General features: G+C 37.4%; 3 protein-coding genes across 4 annotated transcripts in view; 1 reads left to right on the forward strand and 2 right to left on the reverse strand.

Annotated features, from left to right (window-relative positions):
• evpla (envoplakin a) overlaps positions 1-18,671 on the forward strand; it is a 39,670-nt gene extending 20,999 nt beyond the window's left edge. Inside the window, exons 8-22 of the mRNA XM_082136676.1 lie at positions 1,718-1,825; positions 2,794-2,889; positions 2,996-3,106; positions 3,404-3,550; positions 3,678-3,832; positions 3,974-4,071; positions 12,278-12,450; positions 12,684-12,862; positions 12,949-13,087; positions 13,383-13,576; positions 13,725-13,875; positions 13,988-14,071; positions 14,221-14,328; positions 14,407-14,499; positions 14,666-18,671. Of these exons, the coding sequence (XP_081992802.1) occupies positions 1,718-1,825; positions 2,794-2,889; positions 2,996-3,106; positions 3,404-3,550; positions 3,678-3,832; positions 3,974-4,071; positions 12,278-12,450; positions 12,684-12,862; positions 12,949-13,087; positions 13,383-13,576; positions 13,725-13,875; positions 13,988-14,071; positions 14,221-14,328; positions 14,407-14,499; positions 14,666-18,004 (5,175 nt within the window). The 3' untranslated portion in view covers positions 18,005-18,671. The remainder of the gene's footprint in view (positions 1-1,717; positions 1,826-2,793; positions 2,890-2,995; positions 3,107-3,403; positions 3,551-3,677; positions 3,833-3,973; positions 4,072-12,277; positions 12,451-12,683; positions 12,863-12,948; positions 13,088-13,382; positions 13,577-13,724; positions 13,876-13,987; positions 14,072-14,220; positions 14,329-14,406; positions 14,500-14,665) is intronic.
• Positions 1-22,230, reverse strand: part of LOC309474407 (uncharacterized protein) — a 328,024-nt gene that overhangs the window by 136,558 nt on the left and 169,236 nt on the right. The gene's annotated exons all lie outside the window — the stretch shown is intronic.
• ten1 (TEN1 subunit of CST complex) lies at positions 18,732-20,797 on the reverse strand. The gene is made up of 3 exons (XM_082137062.1): positions 20,572-20,797; positions 19,517-19,674; positions 18,732-19,361 (listed from the first exon to the last, which is right to left on the reverse strand). Exons 1-3 carry the CDS (start codon positions 20,658-20,660, stop codon positions 19,243-19,245), a joined length of 366 nt encoding a protein of 121 aa, XP_081993188.1. The 5' UTR covers positions 20,661-20,797; the 3' UTR covers positions 18,732-19,242.

Here is a 22,230-nt window from a genome sequence, read left to right on the forward strand (position 1 = left end):
TGTATGGAATCTCAAACAGCAAATAAAGAAACAAAATCATCCAATCTGTTTATTATTAGACAAATATTGGAGTTGGGAAACATAAAAGTGTACAAGCCCCCCTGTAATTGCGGGTAGTATAACGTTATGTCCTTTGATGATGGTTTTAATTTTTTGTGGGGTGGCATTATTCTGAAATGAGATGACAGAACATTTTACTTTTGCTAAGGTTAACACAGAGAAATCGATTGCCAGCTATATCTATAGCTATGTGGCTAGCTATCTAACGTAACGTTAGTTAGCACCTCTTGCAAAGCATAACACACGTGCCATTCAAAATTCCATTGTTGATTTAATCGTTATATGCCTTGTATCCATAATTCAATTTTAAAAAGCTTGCTAATTTCAACCGCTTGACTGAGACTAATTTACCTCATACAAAGTCGAGTCTTATTCCAGTTCAAAGCTGGTGCACACCGCGGTAATGTATTTGTATGTTCCTAGTGTAATGTTAACTTCTCTCTACCAATCAGATGCTCCGACTATAGGTGAAAAGTGAAGAATATGAAGCATGGTGATTATTCAAACATAGCATGAAATGGGAAGGTTTGACCTATCATTTTTGGTTTGACTTGCTTGCAAAACCGGATATCTTCTTTGTCGCGATTTCAAAATAAAAGTTACAAATGTACAGTTTTTGTCCCTGCGGTATAGGCTAATTTTTGGGTGGGACACATGCAGCATTTATTGAGGGGGCTCACAAATCAGGGGGGGCATTTATTGAGGGGGCTTTCTAAAGCTCACAAATCAGTTTTTTTATAACAGTAAACACTCTTTTCATGTAGTTGCGATGTTATATTGTGTCATGTTTGTCAAATTAAAACTGATTAAAAACGTAGACTCCACTTCATTGATAGTAGCTTATGTTGAACTTTATTCTTGTTCAAAAAGACGCTGTATAAAGCAGTACATAAAGTATTGAATGAAAATGTCTCTGGCAAATATTGCATTTATTTCACTTCAGCTGTGGTAAAGTCTATGGGTAAAGTATGCAAACACCACGTGAGCGGTCACTACGGGAACCAGAAAGTGTCCGACTTCACGTCTCCGTTTGCAACTCCTCCCCGTCTGCATGCGGCTACTCTCGCCGATCGGTTACATCCAGCCGCAGCCGATGTCGAACACGCCTATTTTCTTTTCTGGTTCGGTTGAAACACGACCCCAAATCACAGCCCAATGGAGCAGTATCAGACTCATATTCTGACTAGAATCTGAGTATGACGACGTCGGGCTAAGTAATCTATGTAACATACCGGAATCTGATTTTATCCCACATACAAATATTCTCATTAATAGTCTACACTCTACATGATTATATATACATATCACAACAATCCTCCATTCCAATTTTTTTGGGTAACATAAAAAAAAAAAAAATTAAATAAAAAAAATTATTATCTTTTATATTTTGTTCAAATACCACTGCACAAATGCAATGGGCAATCCACAAACAGTTTGAGCTTATGACAGGGATTCAAAAAAGTCTTGAGAACCACAGACCATACTTTTTTTTTTTATTATTAACGTCTAAAATTAGGACAGCAATGAGAATAAACAAGACTGATCATCCAGGCAAGAAGTAACTTGTGGTTTTGCTCTCCTGTTGGTTAATTGCAGAAGTGGCAGCACATCTTAAATAAAACATTATATAAGACCTGTGAGCTATTGTCTGTTGCAGATCTTCAAGAATAACAGTCTGCTGTCGCATGAAAGTGAGGTCAACAAATTGCAGGATGACGGAGACCGACTGATTGAGCTGAAACATCCTGCTGCCAGCACTATTCAGGTCAGAAAACACAAACAAGATGCCCAGCTATATAATGTGATATTTTTGGCATTGGCAACTGCAGCAATATTTGACATTCTTAGATTTGTTGTTTCAGGGGTGTCAAATTCAGCTCCTAGAGGGCCACTGTCCTGCAGAGTTTCGCTATTCAACACACCTGATCCAGTTAATCAAGGTCTTTAGGAGTGCTACAAACAAACCACTTGAAGGCAAGCCTGCAAGGTTAGCAAAAAAAAGTGGAACGCCTGCTAATGCTGTGGTACGCAGGGAAGGAAACCAGGGGCCATTTGTTTTGAATGGGATGTCATTGGAAGAGAGGCTTCACTACGCTGAATAAACTGCTTTTGTGGGAAAACAGCTTATCATTTAATGAATTGACAGCCCATCGGCTAATCTTTAACATGTTTGCTCTTAAACATTAATTTTGGATTTATCTATTTTTAGCGTTTACACCGAAAAAAAATCTGTTTTCTAAGAGAATTCACAGACAATCACGCGTCAGGTAGGATTCAGTTTACAGCATTCATTCATTTCTATGGTATCCGCAAACAGTGATTTACAGTCGCATAACTCAGAACGAAATTCAATGACGTCAAGGCTGTAATGTGATTGGTTGTCAAGGCACACGTGATCCAAGTTAGCCGTTACGCTTTCTCCAATGGTAGAGCCACGGACCCTCGTATCTCCCAATAACAAGACCATCTCTGCTAGAAACATCCAGGCAGGTGTGTTGGAGCTAAACTCTGCAGGACAGTGACCCTCCAGGAGCTGAGTTTGAAATTTGTGTTTTACACTGCTGACAATGTGTGGTATTGTAAATAAGAGTTGACTTATTTAATTTGTTTTACTTATTTAATTAACTTAGTTAATTAAATGATGTGTTCAATAATTAAATATTGCATTCAGTATGACACAACATCAACATAAGCAAAGCTGAGCTCTGAATGATATGCTGTTTGTGTGCCCAGGCCCAAAGAGACACTGTGAGGAATGAATGGCAGAAGTTTCTGAATCTTTGCATCTGTCAGGAAACACATCTGGACAATTTAGAGGAGTACAAAAGGGTAGGTAGGGCAGATGGATGGATCAATCATTTGCATTAAGCGCATTTTTGTTATAAACAGTTTGTGCATGAGTAAAGCCTAAACAAATTTGTGTTTTTCTCAACAGTACCAACTGGATGCAGATACCTTGTCTGAGTCTTTGTCTAAACTCGGCTCCACTGTTGATGCCAAATCACTCAATGGCAAAACCAACACTGAAATTCAGATGCAGCTTGAGGTCAATTCACATTTTAAACTACAGTAGTCAACATTTGAAGTGGATCAAAAAAGTTCATCAAAGTTGTTGAAAAAGTTCATGAAAGTTCATTTGATCTACTTCAAATGTTGACTATTGTATATTTTAAATAATTATAAATTAAATATAAGTAAAAGGATTTCTCATACAGTGCTCATGCAAGTTTCTTTGCAGTTCCACTGTGTATATATATATATATATATATATATATTATATATATATATATATAAACAATACAGCTCTGAATGTGACAATATCTTGTTTTCTGTGTGTCTGCAGGCTGAAGAAAGGCCACTACAGCGCAACGAGCAGCTTTTGGCTGACCTGAGAAAGCGAAGCACTACCATCACACCACTAAAACTTCGCCATACTCCTCCTAGCAAAACTACCACGGTTGAGTCTCTATGTGACTGGAAAACTCCCAAGGTTAGAATCTCTGAAAAACACAAGATGGTGTTAAAAATCTTATAACATGTAGTATGAAAAGCTAAGGTCACTAATGTGCTATTAATTCATTCTTCTATTCATTTGTTAATTATGGGATTCTTCTCAGCTTTCATTGGACAGAGGAGAGCTGTTTAATCTGAAGTCCAACACAGACAATGACAACTGGGAGGTTCAGTCCAATGATGGGACAAGCAAAACATTTCCTGGAGTTTGCTTCATGATTCCTCCACCGGATCCTGAGGCCATCAACAGAGTCGACCTGTAAGAATAAAAACTACTTTTCATACTCCAAAGACATTGTAAAATGTGTGTTATTAACCATTGGTGTATGCTTATGTAAAAAAAATTAAAAAAATAATAAAGCCTTTAGAGACCAAGAATAATTTGTGTTTGTATGAGAAGGCTGGGGAAAGAGTTGGAAGATCTAAAGAAAAAGCGAGCTGCTTTGAGAACTTCGCTGAAGAGTCATCCATCAAAGGCCCCTGTTTCACAGGCTCCAGGTAATGTTTCCTTCAGCCTGATGTTTATTTGTTTCACTTTTGTCAATGATTCATTTACCTTTTTTTGTGTCATGTTTAGTGTGAAAGTGCCTTTACACCAGGCACTTATGTAGGGGTGGGCCAGAGTTGGTCCATAAGTCCATACTGGGGTGGGTTTCCTGTACAATGATGTAGGCAAGCTAGTCACGACTTTCCCGAAACCATGAAACCTATCATTAATGATGTCATGCAGGTGGTGGAGTAACAACTTGTATAAATAAATTGGGTTAAAATCAAATTAATGTCAGATTATTGCTGTAAATAATGAGCATGGAATCTGATGACTACTACTATTTTGTTCTCCGTTGTTTTGCTTTATTCAATTGTGTGTTCCCTCTTAGTTCATACTCAGGGATCTAGATCACTTACACACACACATGCACACTCTTCAAAAATAGCACTTTCATTCTCTTGACAAACTAAAAGAAGTAGAATGAAAATACTTTTTTTTAAGTAACGAGTAAAGTAACGCATTACTTTTAAATTTACAACAAAATATCTGAGATACTTTTTCAAATAAGTAATGCAAGTTATTTTGTTTTCCCATGTATTAACTGACACCTCTCCTGTCCTCATGTTGAGAGCATCGGGAGTAAGGCGTTGTGTGCACTGTGTGTAAACATGATGGGTATTTGTAGTTCTAGACTAAATGTGAGCAGGCATTTACTCATCTCACTTGCACAAAAACACATTCAGTATTCCTCAAAATTAATATGTGAAATGCAAACTCAGAATATTACGTAAACCTACACTGTAAAAAAATTGTGCTTTAAAATAATGGTAATCTATTGGCAGCTGTGGTTGCCAGTAATGTACTATTCATTTAATTAACAGCTCTCCTACCAATAATTTACAGCTTTCCTTTTTTTTACAGTATGTTACCATAATAATACAATGGAAGGTAATTCATTTTATTTGGAAAACAGATTGCTTCAAACAGTCCAAGTTTAAAAACTAGTATTTATACGGTGTTAGTAGTGTGAATTTATTTACTTTGAGTCCACTCAAAGTAAATAAATTCTAATGTGCTAAAGTACTCATCAAACTGCTTATCACTGCATCAGCAGCTACAGAGTTTCTGCCTTTAAATAAAGCAACATGCAGCATAACATCAGTATTTCTCTGCTCATCCTCGACTGGAGCACAGGCTCTACTCTCCAGCACAATGGTGACCCACAAAACGAATTAATTAAACTAAAAGATCTCTCCTATATCATCTTGTGCAAAATCATATAAAACACTTCAGTTTAATATTTACTCTCCTTATCAGTTATTGACTTTACATACCTTTTTTCTATTAACTCACTAATTTTTCAGTGAAATTAACTTGTTTCGTATAGTAAATCTGACTGTTACGTCTGTTTTTTCCCTTGATTTTACGTAATCTACTGGCAGCAGAGTTGTCAGTAAATTACAGTTTTTCTACAGTTTGTTGCCGTAAATGAATTTACAGTTGATTGCTGTTAAATTACTTTTCACTCTTGATTTTTATCTTACACTTTTAACCCTTTTAACCCCACAGCAAAATCCTCAATTTTAAATGAAAACTTAAATGTGTCCACACTACAAAGTGTCAAATAAACACTGAAGCATAGCCTTAGATGAAATCAAATGAAGATAAAATACATTAAATCTCTGAAGATCTCAGCAGATGATTAAACAACTCCACAAACAACATTACCAGCTCCACTTATTACTAACAAGTTTGGCTGTCATACAACATATCATACATCTACAGAAGCTCTTATTGAGAATTAAAAGCGGTTTAGTCAAGTCAAGTCACCTTCATTTATATAGCGCTTTTAACAATATGGATTGTTTCAAAGCAGCTTTACAGTGATAATAGGAAATTACTGTAACAGATTGTTTAGGCTTTACAACAGCTCTAGGATAAAGTTATTGTCCAGCTAAAGTTAGTTTTGATTGATCGACTCACTTCCGTTGTGAAGATCATTAGTTATTCATTTAATAATGAATAACTAATGGCCGCTAACACAACCCCGTTCTAACAGGAAAACCCTAACGTGCTCCGGCCGCCCATCCGCACAACAACAGTGCCTGGTGTCTCGAGAACGCACTCCCTGAAATAGGTTTGAAGATAATCAAACGATTATCTGTTATCTCTGCGCAAACCTCAAAAACGCAAACCCACGAAAACGCAGATGTCGCGCACATGCGCATTACGTGTTCAGTCCAAAGGTATGCACGTTTGAATATATATGTGCGCAGGCGTGTAGTCCTTCTTTACAAATCAATCCTCAATAAACTACTTGTCTGGCCTTAAAAATGTATAATACAGAATTTTTTTTTTGCGTCTGCGTAGCCACGCAAACCAGAATTATCCTGACAACATTTTATCTGTACTGAGGTAAAGGGAAGGGAAGGAGGCCTTCACAGGGGAGGGACTGGTTGACACTTCAGGACTGCGTTGTCATCGTGTCCAGGCGCAGGTCCTTCATCGGATCTGGATACGGCCTGGATCCGGCGTACTGCGGTATACCTCGGATAAACAGAGAGACTAATATTAGCGTAGATGCCATTCTTCTTATGATTTATGGGGAGTGTTCCCGGTTCCAGCTGACCAAATCTATGCAGCCTAACATTGAATAATAGAAGTCTAAAATGTGTTAACATGCTAGGCCAAAGAGATGTGTTTTTAGTCTAGATTTGAACTGACATAGAGTGCTTCCCGGACAATGTTAGGAAGATAAATAGGAAATGGATCTACCGCCAGCAGTCGATTTTTATATTCTACTACTACTATTATTATTATTATTATTATTATTACTATATACTATGTATTATTCTACGATATTCGGACTATAATGCGTTAAGAGCTCGCTCAAGTACTGGGGAGCTAAACCATTTAGTGCTTTGTAAGTAATCAGCAATATTTAAAAATGTATACGTTGTTTAATAGGGAGCCAAATCAGTGTTGACAGAACCGGGCTAATATGGTCATACTTCCTGGTTCTGGTAAGAACTCTAGCTGCTGCATTTTGGACCAGCTGTAGTTTGTTTATTAAGCGTGCAGGGCAACCACCCATAATAGCATTACAATAATCTAGCCTTGCTGTCATGAACGCATTAACTAATTGTTCTGCATTTTTCATTGAGAGCATATGACGTAATTTATATATATTTTTAAGATGAAAAAATGCGGTTTTACAGATACTAGACACGTGACTTTCAAATGAAAGATTGGTATCAAAGAGCACAACCAGGTTCCTAACCGACGATGAGGACTTGACAGAGCAGCCATCAAGTGTTAGACAGTATTCTAGGTTATTACGTGAGGACGTTTTTTGTCCAATAATTAGAATCTCTGTTTTTTCAGAATTAAGTTGTAGGAAATTGCTAGTTATCCAGTTTTTATATCAGCTATGCATTCTGTTAATTCTGTGAATTGGTAAGTTTCAGGGTGTGAAGAAATATAGAGCTGCGTATCATCAGCATAACAGTGAAAACTAATGCCATGTTTCCTAATGAAATCTCCCAAGGTTAGCATGTACAGAGTGAACAGCAACGGTCCTAGTACTGAGCCTTGTGGCACACCATACTGAACTTTTGATCGATAAAGACATCTCTTCATTTACTGCTACAAACTGATAACGGTCAGATAAGAATGATTTAAACCATGCTAATGCAATTCCACTAATGCCAACATAATTTTCGAGTCTATTTAAAAGAATGTTGTGGTCGATAGTGTCAAATGCAGCACTAAGATCGAGTAACACTAATAGAGAGATACAACCACGATCGGATGATAAGAGCAAATAATTTGTGACTCTAATAAGAGCTGTCTCAGTACTATGGTCCGGTCTCAATCCTGATTGAAAATCCTCGCCGATATCATTTCTTTCTAAAAAGGAACATAGTTGTGAAGATACTGCCTTTTCTAGTATCTTTGACAGAAAAGGTAGATTCGAGATCGGCCTGTAATTGACTAATTCTGTAGGATCAAGTTGCGTTTTTTTAACAAGTGGTTTAATCATAGCCAGCTTAAATGTTTTTGGTACGTATCCTAATGACAAAGATGAATGGATGATATTAAGAAGAGGATCTATGACCTCTGGAAGCATCTCTTTCAGTAGCTTAGTCAGTATAGGATCTAACATACAAGTTGTCGATTTAGATGATTTAAATTTTTCCTTAGGGAGACTACAATGCACTGCCTGATACTGTAGTAGACGGTTGCATAGTTATAATTATCTCCCTGATATTATCAATCTTATAAGTGAAGAAGTTCATGAAGTCATTACTGCTGTGCTGCTTGTAAACTTCTGGGCTTGAAGCTTTATTTTTCGTTAGTTTATCCACTGTTTCAAATAAATACCTAGGGTTTTGTTTATTTTCTCCTAATAGGGTTGAAAAATAAGCAGTGCTCGTTGTACCACGGCGTTGGACTATTTTCTTTAATCTTCTTAAAGGGATACTCCACCGAAAAATGAAAATTCTGTCATCATATACTCACCCTCATGTTGTTTCAAAACTGTATGAATTTCTTTCTTCTGCTGAACAGAAAGGAAGATATTTAGAAGAATGTCAGTAACCAGACAGTTTTAGATACCATTGACTTCCATAGTAGGAAAAAAAATATATACTATGGAAGTCAATGGTATCTAAAACTGTCTGGCTACTGACATTCTTCTAAATATCTTCCTTTCTGTTCAGCAGAAGAAAGAAATTCATACAGTTTTGAAACAACATGAGGGTGAGTATATGATGACAGAATTTTCATTTTTCGGTGGAGTATCCCTTTAAACGCAAAGGAACAACTGTGTCTAAAGTGCTGGAAAAGAGAGAGTTAAAAGTTTCTGTCACAATATTGAGTTCTTCTAAGCTATCTGGGATGCTGAGATGATGAAACTGGTCAGGAAGATTATTAATAAAGCAATCTTTAGTGGCAGAAGTGATAGGTCTAACATATTTGTCTAAGTCGGCTTTGCAGCCTTGGCTAAATGAAGTTTACACGAGACTAGATAATGATCTGAGATGTCATTGCTCTGCTGCAGAATTTCAATGGCATCAACATTGATTCCATGTGATAATATTAGATCTAGAGAATGATTACGACAATGAGTAGGTCCTGACATGTGTTGTCTAGCTCCAATAGAGTTAAGAATTTCTTTAAATGCCAATCACAATGCATTTTTTTCGTTATCTACATGTATATTAAAATCACCAACAATTAGGACTTTATCTGCAGCCAGTACTAACTCTGATAGAAAGTCAGCAAATTCTTTGATAAAGTCTGTATCGTGCCCTGGTGGCCTGTATACAGTAGCCAGCACAAATCTCAAACGTGATTTATCATTTACACTAGATAGTGTTACATTAAGCACCAACACTTCAAAAGAATTATATTTGAAACTAGACTTCTTAGTAATTCTGAAAATATTACTATAAATTACAGCAACACCCCCTTTGCCTTTCAGACGAGGTTCATGTTTATAACCATAATCTTGGGGGATGGACTCATTTAAAGTCATGTAATTCATGTAGTTTGGTTTTAGCCAGGTTTCTGTCAAACACAACACATCTAGGTCATAGTCTGTAATCATGTAATCATCAAGTGCTTTTGAAGTAAGGGATTGAATATTCAGCAACCCAAGCTTTATCATTTGCTCATTTATATTATTTCTGTTTTTTATTTGTTGAACATCAATTAAATTTTTACCCTTAGATGGGTTTGGAAGTTTTTTGTATTTCCTAATTCGGGGAACAGACACAGTCTCTATATGATGATATCTAGGTGAAAGAGGCTCTATGTGATGGGATTTATCTGACCACGGTGACGTGAGACAGCTAGCAGATGGTCGGTTTAGCCAGTCTCTCTGCTTCCTGACCTGAGCCCCAATTCATGTTTGAGCTCTAAGACTATGTGCCATATTACTAGAGAGAAAAGCAGCACCATCCCAGAAGGGATGAATACCATCTCTTTTCAACAGGTCAGGTCTGCTCCAAAAACATTTCCAATTGACTATGAATTCTATATTATTTTGCGGACACCACTTAGACAGCCAGCCAGCCATTGAGTGAGGACAGTCTACTAAGTATCTCATCACTCCGGCGAACAGGAAGGGGGCCAGAGCAAATTATAGTGCCTGACATCGTACTTGCGAGTTTACACACCTCTTTAACGTTAATTTTAGTGATCTCCTACTGGCGGAGTCGAACGTCATTAGTGCCGACGTGAATAATAATCGTAGAGAATTTACGATTAGCATTAGCCAGCACTTTTAAATTTGCTTTGATGTCAGGCGCTCTGGCTCCTGGCAAACATGTGACTATGGTGGCTGGTGTCTCTATTTTCACGTTCCGTGTAATAGAATCGCCAATAACTAGGGCACATTCAACAGGATTCACAGTGGGTGTTTCACTGAGTGGGGAGAATCTATTTGTTATGGCAATCGGAACGGAAGAGCGGTATTTTGTCCCGCGACTACAGCGTCTCACTGTCACCCAATTGCCCTGCTGCATGGGCTCTACAGCCGGAACCGAACAGTGTACAGAGTTCACTAAGCTAGCTCTTGCACTCTTACAATTAACCTCGATTAAAATTTGGATGCGTGTCTCTAGTTCTGAAATCTTCTCCGTCAGCCTGACTATCTCCCTGCATTTATCACATGTAAATCCTGTGCTGACAGAGAAGGCTATGCTATACATGTTACATGAAGTGCAAGTGACAATAAGGGGAGAAGATGACATGACTCTCTGTGTTTGTTGACTGATCCTACTCACCTAAGTTGTTTGATGAACTTGTAAAAGGCGCGCGAGAAAAAAATATTTAAATAAATAAAGAGCGCACGGATGGCACGCTAACAGGCTAGCGAATTACTAGCGTGTTGTGCTAGCAATAATGATTTAGATTGAAGCTAGCGATATCAGGTTAATGTGTGATGTTGAGTAAGCTATATTTAGCAGTATAAACAACAAGGAATGATCGTTGGGATTTAGATGTTGATGTTTTATGGAAAAACATTGTTTTAATATATCTTAATTTTACATTACCACCACTGTGCTACTAGCAAAAGATAAAGCAGTGCTGAGCAAACAGTTTTAAAGGATTTTTTAAATTATTTACAAAACAGGTTTGAACTACAGCATCATTTAGATAGACAGAAACATCAAGAATGAGCATATGAATCTTAACAAGGATGACAATAAACAAAAAAGAAACAGATTAACTCTAAACATCACAAAACAAGCTACTAAAAAGTCAACACAGAAACAATCGCAAAAATAAAAGCAAATAGTAAGAATTAAAGAAAATAACCGGACAATTCAACTGCATTATTTATTCATGCCGCAATGCATGCTGGGAGTCATAGACGATTTTTGTACTATGCTGGTACCCAACATGCATTGCAGTATGACACTTTTGATTGTCACCATCGTGACAGTTTTGGGTATGAAAGAGCCTTCACATTTGCCAAAAATAGAACTTTTGATTATTTGTTATTAAAAATCAAACAAGCAAGCCCAGCCCAGATAAAAAAAAAAGTAATGCAAAAGTAACTTAATGCATTACTTTCTATTAAAAGTAATAAGTAAAGCAATTAATTACTTGGGGAGTAACACAATATTGTAATGCAATATTGCTTAAGTAAGTTTCCCCAACGCTGGGAATGACAGATAAAGATTGTACTGCATGTTATTTTGCTCAAAAGCATGATATACTTAAGTCACACTAACAATTATGCTTTTAACCACGCCACTTTGCAATGTGTGCTAATGTTTGTTGGAATTATGGTTGTGGCAAACACAGAATCATTAAACTATGTAGGAAACAATGGAACTAAATAATGCTTTTGAAAAAAGCACCCCAGTTCAGCCTATTCACAATCATAGTGGACAATTTTGTAAAATATGAAATACAATTGAGAAGCCATATTTAAATTTGCTCACCTAAAAAGAAATTCAGCCTATACCCCAGCATTCAGTTTGAGTTATGTGCAAATCACATATTATTCAATAAACTATTAAAGGTGTGTGTTTCTTGTTGGGGTCAAATCCCCTAGTTTGGTTATTTTTAAAAACACAGTAGACAATTAGAAAGGGTGATCATGTATGTGGTGCTCATGAAACAACTAGGAAGCATGTTTAATATATGTACTGAACTTACCTCTGAGATAATAAATCAGTGTCATATTTGTTGTTGTAGTTCCTGCTCCAAGAGCTGAGGAGAACTCCAAAGCTGTAGAGCTAGCTAGCCTTCTAAACCAAATAGATAAAGATCTAGCTCAAGCTGAGATGGACACTCTGAGCAGTCTAAGAGCCCCACTGAACCGCACTGACCCTGCCACAGACCTCGCTAAACGTCTGAAGGAGCAAGAGGTGAGAAATTCTTTAGACATCTAGTAGAGATAAGCTTCCTTGCTTAGAGATAAACCGCCTGGGTTTATACTGTCAAATAAAACAAAGTGCAGGAATGAACTACTCAACCAGGTTATTGACTGTTGATAACTCGATGCAAGATAACCGATAACTGATTCAACAACCTTAAGCAAACGTTTTGGAAAAATGGGCCAGTAGGTGCTGCTTATATAAGATTTTTCTTCTCTAAACAGAGAACAACTACAGCTCTCCAGCAGCTGGAAAAACAGAGGGCTGCAGCCCAAAAGGACCTGGAACCTCTACTTTCAAAGGATTCTAATGGGCCAACCTCTTCTACTATATCCCAAAAACTCAGTGATGCCAAAATCAAACAAGACAGTCTAGCTGCTCTCATTGATCTCTACAAAAAGAAGTACGTACAATTACAAGTCTATTTATTTAGGAAATTGAAGAAAGAATTCTAGATGTTGCAACTCTGTTGTCTCTTTTTAACACTAGGGCAAATGCTTCTATGGTTTTGGAGAGACAGCTTACAAAGATGGACAGCACTGTCTCAGGATTTGAGAAACAGCTCACTGATGATGGTGTCATCCCAGACAAACCTAGTGCCATTCAGACCAGTACCCAGGAGATTCAAGTAAAGACATTATTCATTCTTAGGCACAGAATGTAATTATGTCGCCACTTCTAATGTGTGAATTACAAACCTGGACTACATACCCAGAGTTATGACATTAAAGTATTCCTAGATTATCTATCTAATATTTTTTTACTTATGGTAACATTTTTCCTTTTTAAATTTGCAACCTGTGTATTTTTCCAACAAACCATGGTATTTGTTTTTTTTAAATGCATTTAAAGTCATGCAATTGCACATAACCAGTAGGGTACTAAAATCTTATGCACAACAAAATGTATTGTCATTCATCCAGAGTTTGAGAAAAGACGTTGCTGGTGCTCAAAGTGAGATGCAAAAGCTTAGCGAGGACCTAGAGGCACTTAAGAAGCTATGCAGTTCACTTCAGCAGGGTTACCAGGAGTATTGTCCTGATATACGCAGACATGAAGCAGAAGTGAAGAATCTTCAAAGCCGATATGCTAATTTGAGCAACCAGCTAAATGAAAGGTGAGTTCTATACGCTTACTCATGCTAAAAATGTAACCTGAAAGGCATTAAATTAGTTTAATGTGGTGCTGCTTAGATATACCTTCTCTTTTCTGCAATGAGCTGAACAAAAAATTTTGTTACTTAAAACATTTTTATATTTCCTTAGAGAGAGGCTTTTGCAAGAGGCTAACACAAAACACCAGGACTTCCAGAATGTGAGCCAATCACTGAGCTCCTTCTTAAATAATCTACCTAAAAACAAGATTAACCCCGAAGATGATTTGACTCAAATCAATGCCAAGCAGAACTCTCAGAAGGTTAGATCTGTAGACTATATCAGACAATATATAAAACAAATGATCTGATTAAAATAAAAATAAATAAAAAACTACAATTCTCACTATGTGGTTGTTTTCTTTTACTTGAAAGAGGGTGATAGAGGATATAAAGAGGAAAGGTGATGACATGGACAGGGTGGTTGATCTCTCCAATGATCTCCAAAATACTCTCAAAGTAAGTCAAATGTTTAGGCTACAGTAAATGCATGTATCCAGAATCACACACCAAATATAACTTTTTATTTAAATGGGGTATAAAACTGTGAAAATTATTATTAAGTTATATATACTGTGTAAATTGTATACTGCATTTATTTTGGGCAGGAATATGAGATGAATTGTGATAAGTACAAAGCTACTCTTGATGACACACCTGTGACAAATGCTAAAAGGCTACACACCACCACCCTAGCTAGTGCTGTTGCAAAGCAGGTGAGTTATTTGAAATGTAAAACATGAGAAATTTTAATATTAATTAAATACTTAATTCCGTATTCTGTTTTGCTACAGGAGAAGGATCTTACAAAACATTATGCTGAAACAGCTGCTGAGAGTGACCAGTTACTCAACCAGATGAACTTTGCAAAGAGCATCATGGCTGAGGTGCAAATGAGAGATCAACAGTTTTCATATTTTACCACTAATCAAAAAGCTTAATTTGTATTATACTGCAATTAATTTGATCTTTGTTATGAAGAGCAAATAATCCTGTGACTCTTCAAAGTGATCACCTTTGAAATATTAACTGGTCTTACTTCCATTTACACAGAATGTGGTAAAAGTAAATGCCGTACAACAGCAACAGGTGCAACAAAAAGCCTCTGAGGACACTGAAGCTCTGCAGAAAGAATTAAAGGAGGAAATAGCCAAAAATGCCAATGCAGAGAATAGCCTGAGTAGCATCAAGAACAGATATTTATCTCTGAAGAGTCGAAGAGGTGTAGAGCGAGTGGAGGAGAAAGAAGTTCTGCAGTATTACCGTGACCCAAACCTTGAGTCCAATTTGGAGGACTTTCTAAAAAAGATTCACGAAGAAGCACTGAAACGCACCAAAACACAAAGTGAAATTGAGGTACTGACTAGAAAGATCACTAGCCTAGAAGGTGAACTTAAGAACACTAAACCCAAGCTAGTCACAAGAGAGGTGACGGAGGTAGAGAAAGACCCCCAGCTGGATGTAGAAGCATCAAACATTCGAGAAAAAATAAGCAAACTGAGAAGTGAACTTAGAATAAAAGAACAAGAGAAGGCTTACCTGCAATCAGAGATGACAATTTTGGAGCAAAAGAAGCAAATCATAAAAGAGAAGGTGGTGCAAAGGGAAGTGGTAAGACAGGAGAAAGATCCAACAATGTTGAAGGCAGTTAGGACATTTGAGATGGATATCTCAGATGAAGGTGAGAGGTGCAAGTCACTGAAGACTGAAATCTCCCAAACCAGAAGCCAGATCAATTCTATAGAGAGGCTCATCCCAACTTTAGAGCCAAAAGTTGTCACCAAGGAGGTGAAAAGGGTTGAGCAGGACCCTGTACTCATAAGTGAGTCTAAAGGGCTTCTGACTACAATAGAAGAAGTGAGAAATGAGAACAAAAGTCTCTTGATTGAGCTTAGTAACCTTCAGTCACACTATGTTCAAATACAACAGATGAAGCCCAAAGTGGAAGTCAAAGAAATCATAAATGAGAAATTCAGGGTGGCACCTGAGACAGAGGCAGAGATGCAACGCTTGAGATGGGAGCTTCAAGACAGTAACAGGCAGGGCTCAGACTTTGAGAGACAAATTAGTATTGTGAAAACAGAGCTTGGTGCTCTGCATTCACAGAAACCCAAAGTTGAGTATAAGGAAGTAGTTCAGGAGGTTGTAAAAGAGGAAAGAAGTCCAGAGAATGTAAGAGAAATACAGAGGCTGTCAGATCAAGTATATTCCCTGCAAAAAACCTACAGTACTTTGCAGGATGAGCTTATCCATCTTAGAAAAGACAGGGATGAGTGGAAGACTGAAAAGTCAAAGGTTGAGACCAAGATTGTCACAAAAGATGTAACTAAGTATGTTGATGACCCACTTCTGGAGAAGGAGGCAGATCGTCTCAGGAGAGAGATCCGTGAGGAAACTCAGAGGCGAAGAACTATAGAGGAAATGGTATTTGATCTTCAGAATAAATACATTCAGCTTGAGAGACAAAAACCAGAGGAAAAAGTAGTAGTGAAAGAGGTGGTGCGTCTACAAAAGGACCCAAGGCAGATCCTTGATCATGATAGGCTAGGAAGGAGTCTAGATGAAGAAGTGAAGAATCGTAGAAAATTTGAGTTGGAGGTGCAGCAGATGAGAGCACTCATAGAAGACAAGGAGATAATCATAAGGAGCAGTGATGAAAGGCAAAAAAAGATACAGGTGGAAACTGAGCTGAGACAAATTAAATCTAGGATCCATGAGCTAGAAACTGCCCCACCACCTATTGAAGAGAACATAGTCATAGAGGAAGTTCTGAAAGTTGAGAGGGATCCAAAATTAGACAAACTGACCAATGGTCTTCGGACAGATATGGATAAGGAGAGCAGTGACATTATGCGCTTAGATAGAGACATTAGGAAAATTACATTCGAGATAGAAATCTTACAGCGAGAGAAATCGGTTGAGAAGACCATCTATAAAGAGGTTGTTCGTGTAGAGAAAGATCAAGCAGTGGAAGCAGAACGGTCCCACCTCAGAGAACTGTTACAACAGGAGAAAAATGCCAGACGAGACCTTGAGGATGAACTCCATCGTCTAGATGAGAAACTGCAGCGACAAGCAAGCAAAAGAACTACCACATCCCTGGAGGAGACCAACCTGATTCATGATCGGGACAAGCTGCAAAGAGAAAAAGAAAACCTCCAGAGAGAGCTAAGAACTTTGGAATCTGAAAGACAAAATATCAGCATCTCATTCCACCAGCAGTCTAGGCTGATGAGTGAAAGAAATCAAATGAATAGGCAAAGAAGCATTAAAATGGAATCGGATGTTCAAAGGGTAGAAAGGGAGATCCTGGAAGAGAAGGACACAATTCACAAGCGAGATAACATAATCAGGGAGCTAAAGAACAGTTTGAGGAAGGAGGATTCCTCAGAGACTCGCACTAAGGAAGTCAATGTCTCCACAAAGATTAGCATCTTGGACCCAAACACTGGTAAAGACATGTCACCATATGATGCCTACATGCGAGGCTTCCTCGATCGCAGCCAGTACATGCAATTACAGGAACTGGAGTGTGACTGGGAGGAAACCACCACAATGGGACCTGATGGTGAGATTTCTGTTTTGCAAGATCGCAAGAGTGGCAATCAGTACTCAATCAAAAATGCACTAAATGAAGGCAGGGTGACTAAATACCAACTACAACAGTACAAGGATGGCAAAATGCCCATCTCAGAGTTTGCTCTTCTTGTGGCTGGAGAAACTAAATCTAGGTCATACACCCCAGTTACCAGCCAACCAACTCAGCTCAATGAAGAGTTCCCCATCTGCGGAGTGTATGATGTACACACTGATTCATGTCTAAATGTGCGCAGTGCCATGGGTCGAAAGATGATTGACACCAACACTGCCCAAAAGCTTCTTGAAGCACAGGCAGCCACTGGTGGCATCGTGGACATCAGCAACAGCACAAAATATTCTGTCCACAAAGCAGCTGATCGAAGTCTGATTGAGTCCAGTCAACTACAGCGGTTATTAAATGCTCAGAAGGCCTTTACTGGAGTTGAGGACCCTGTGACTAAAGAACGTCTGTCAGTCGGAGAAGCTGTACAGAAAGGGTGGATGCCCAAAGAGAATGCCATGAGGTACATGGAGGCACAATTTCTGACAGGTGGGTTAGTCAACCCCAACAAAGCAGGAAGAGTTAACATTGTGGATGCTGTCAGCTCTAAGATGATTGACAGTACAATGATGAGAGAGCTTCAGGAAGAGATCAACTATGCAAAAGAGCTGATTGATCCCATCACAAAGGAGAAGATCAACTACAAGCAGGCTTTGGCTCGTTGTAAGACAGACCGACTCTCAGGTCTTCCTATGCTTCCTGCTTCCTCAAAAGATTCTGCCTATGCTTCCCCATATTTCCCTCATACATAGACACTCATAGTCTACATAAGTTTACAAAATTGATAAAGCATTCAAGTTTCTGCATTGTCGACCATTTCTCATTGGCTAAGATGAAAATATTATATTTCACACAAAAAACAGTCAAGTCCTGGACCAGTTTATAATTGCAAGTGTTTAGTGGGTGTGTTGATTCAGTTTGTTCAAGTTCAATCTGCAACACCAGGAAAAATAGAATAAGATTTGACTGATTTTAAGATAATTCATGTATAATAATAAACATGTTTAGAGATAACCCAAAAAAAAAAAATTGTACTTGAAATTTGAAAGTAATACGTAATCTGATCTGTACTGTATTTGTAATACAACTTATTGTAAATCTCAGGTGCTATAAAATCTCTAAAATTTGAACACATTACTAACATTAGTTATATTTAACTAAGAGTCATTTAAAAATCTCAGCTGATGAGATGCTTATGTTTACTTCATTTTTACAGTATGTAATGGGGCAGAATCTAGTAACACAGAGCAAAGGGAATATTTATCAAAAAAAGCTAACACGTTATGCATGTTTTATTTGCATGGTATGATGGGCCAGAAGAGTAATTTCTGATTTAAAATCATTATACTTTTAATTATTTATGTCTTTACCATTCTCTTTCCTTTCTAATACTGCTGAAATTAAAAATGCAACAAATGATTTGTCTTTTTTTGTTTCTAATTTGTTCGACTAAATGAAGTCAACACACAAAGAGTGGTATTAAGTGTATTATTTGCAGGCATAGCATTTTATTAAGCAGAACACAAACAGTGATATTTCTTTGTAATTGTGCTAAATGTATTATTTAGTTATTTTTAAAATACATTTTAAAAACATTTCTTTCTAAATAAACAGAGTTATAGTGTTTTACCTACCCCATGCACTAGACATCAAATATACAGAGGGTATCAAAGTTCGGAACAAATACCATATATTATATAGCAATACAGAAAGCCATTTACCTCTGCTATAACCTCTGAATATTTTACTTGCTTATTTGTAAAATAATTTAAAAGTAGATTTATTTTTACAGTTAGCTAATGATAATCAATCAATTTACATCTACTTTCTGTAAAAATCCAACTGACAATCCTATGCTTTTGAGAGGTTGATACAAAGTCACACATTCTCAAATTGTACAAAAACACATTGATAAATAGTTCTCAGTTGATCACATTTCACAGGATATTTATGTATGGGGGCTCTCACAGCAGGGAGCTTGCACATTCATCTAAGTCTCTCTCTCCTTAAAGAAGCGTCTCTGTTCCACAATGGCCTGTTGCATTAGTGCAAGGTCTACTCCATCAACACAAGTCAAAGCACGGGCATGTAGTATAACTCCACTTAATCCTAGAAGCAGAAGCAACAGAAAAATACTGGTTAAAACATCCAGTCTGGTAAAACATACAGACATTCTGAATACAAACAACAAAACTGCCTCTAGATTTAGGCTACACTGAGTAGGCAGAAACTTGTTTTAATCATATTGTCTTATTCAAACTCACCATCAGTCTTTTCAATTTCGCCAAGGACAAAATACTGAGCTCCAAGTATGGGCTGGAAAGGTTCAACAAGTGTTGTTTGTACAGACACGTGGCACTGTGCAGAAGACTGCTGACCACTTAGAACCGCTTTGGACTCTTCTGGCACATAACTTGTAAGTCTAGATGGAAAGATGGACACAAGCTAAATTTTTTTGTTGTTGTTGTTTTCAGCTGAAGGATATAGGCTACATAATGATGATTTACTAGGCAATTATGACAAAAGATCTAAGAAACAAGGAAGAGCTGGATCCAATCGCAGTACTTTAATATAGCCTTTATATAGCCTAATAACAAAGGTACAAAAAAAACAAGAAAAGCGAACTAAGCTCACAACAAAACAACCAAAACAGACAAGGCTTGACACCTATAACTAACAAAAGGGAAAATGGGTAACGAGAGAAATAACAAGGGGAACAGGTAGACTACAAACTAAATGTGAACATAAGAAAGAATCATGACAGAAATCCTTTATTTTGTAAACTTTATTAAATAAATTGGAATACAATTTGGAGCAAAAGTAGAAATCTAAAACAGAACTCTGGAAAGGTTGCAGAGCATTAATTTGATTGCACAATTACATAAAGTAGATAGGCCTACAATAAATATATTATACTAATTATTTCAGAATTTTGTACTATTGTCTGTTAATGAGAAAAGTTAGAAAATTACTAAAACAACATGTTTTCCCTAATATTTGGAGAGGCTCCAACACCAAACGTTATCTTACTAATTTTGGATTCTGGTTCAAAACAAACTATCTGTTTTGCATAGTTATATCGAAGGCTCAGTTTAGTTACATCCTAAAATACATATTCTATAAACATCTTTTTCAACATATCAATGATATGTTTTACAAAAAAACTAATAAATGTAACCTACATTTTTAGTCATAAATACGGAAGTTCGCAGCACTTCTCGGAATATAGTAGGCAGTTACACTCAAGATAGATATAATGGGGTTACAAGAATAAAAATCGCACCTAAACATTTCTGACAACTTTAACAAGTGGACCGACCTGCCAAACGTTCGCACTGACGCACCATCTTTCACCAGGTCTGTGTTGATCTCCAAAGGAAAGTAAAACGCGGCTGGAGGAGGCAGCATATCAGTTTAACATACATATAGAGACTCACTTGGGTCATTAGAAATTAAGAGTATTTTTGTTACTTCACACTTCTCTCCATTACGACAACAGTTGTGTTCGACATCGGCTGCGCCTGCATGTAACTGATCGGCGAGGGAGGAGCTGAAAACGGAACGTGAAGTCAGACACTTTTCTGCTTCCCGTAACGCTCGCGTACTTTACCACAGCTGAAGTGAAATAAATACAATATTTGTCAAATACACAGATGTTTCGGAGACATTTTCATTCAATACTTTATGTACTGCTCAATACAGCGTCTGTTTGCACAAGTTTCTGTTTTGTGCATTTCACGCCCTAAAAATTATGAAAATTAAAAACTTTCTGCTACAATAGAAGAATATGACTTAAATAGGACTTCCCCGTGGTCCTTGCATAGACTGTAAAAAAAAAAAAAACATACATTCAGTATAACAAAAATGTTACAACATGTATAAATATCGGTGTTTTTTTGTATTTGCTTATGTTTTATTTATATCATAATTATTTATTTTTGTGTTGCGTTCAGCTTAACTTTTTTTAACATTCATGGAAAGGCAAAAGGGGCGAAACTCATATTAAAACGGCTTTCATACCCAAGCAGGAATTGTGAATTTTTATTTATTCATTTATTTATTTATTTTATTGAACAAAGATCACAGGGGATAATTGTGATTCTTGTGTCTTCCCGTAAAACACCCGAAAACACCAAACGCTTAGAGAGGGTCACGCCCAGTGAGTTATCAGAGTTCTATTCGGTTGTTAAGTCGTGACTTAACCACTCTCCGATAATACTCTTTCCGGGTCCAAAGTCCAGGTCCTCTCTACCTACCTACCGCTTTCGCTAGTGTTTTGGTTATTATTGAGTGTTTTTACAATGCCGCAGTGCTGTGTCCCGTGTCCCGAGCTAACTCACTTCAACCTCGTAAATCTTCTTTTTCATTGATGTCTGGACTCTACCCTTAATTATACCACCTGAGTGATGAGCTACACTAACCACTCTGTTGGTGTTAAAGGAATTTAAACCCTTTTTGACCGCCAAGGGTGCCTAACTAAGAAGGACGTGATCGTAAATAAATGTACAGGTTCCACCATTGTTATTTCTGGACGAGAGGAGCGCTTGGACCCGGAAAAGGCTAAACGTCACGCGTGACGTCAGACTTAACAATCGAGTGCCGAAGTTATGACGTCACTTTGTAGGCCAAAACGCGGAAGTGAGTTAGCATTTTAGCACTACGGGTTCCCTCGCCCTAAAGTCTATGGGTTTTTTGAATGGGTTTTTGCTAAATCGCCTGAAATAAGGTCTGTGGTTAACAAAGCCTCTAAATATTTTCACGTTTTGATCTATGACATAAAACACACCAGTTATAACCTGCTTGTGATTTTTTAAAACTTTATTGTGTCTTAAAAACGGTGGTTGAACAAGTTGCTAAAAGGGACTACATCCTTTGGCGGAGACTTTAGACGTCATCATGACAAACATGAAATCTCTCACTAGCCCGCGTTTCAGCTTCACGTTCTTAGAAGTTTACCTTTCAGTTAATATAGCCTACA

Source organism: Leuciscus leuciscus (genome assembly GCF_965113295.1).
Source record: "Leuciscus leuciscus genome assembly, chromosome: 14".
NCBI classification, from domain to species: domain Eukaryota; kingdom Metazoa; phylum Chordata; class Actinopteri; order Cypriniformes; family Leuciscidae; genus Leuciscus; species Leuciscus leuciscus.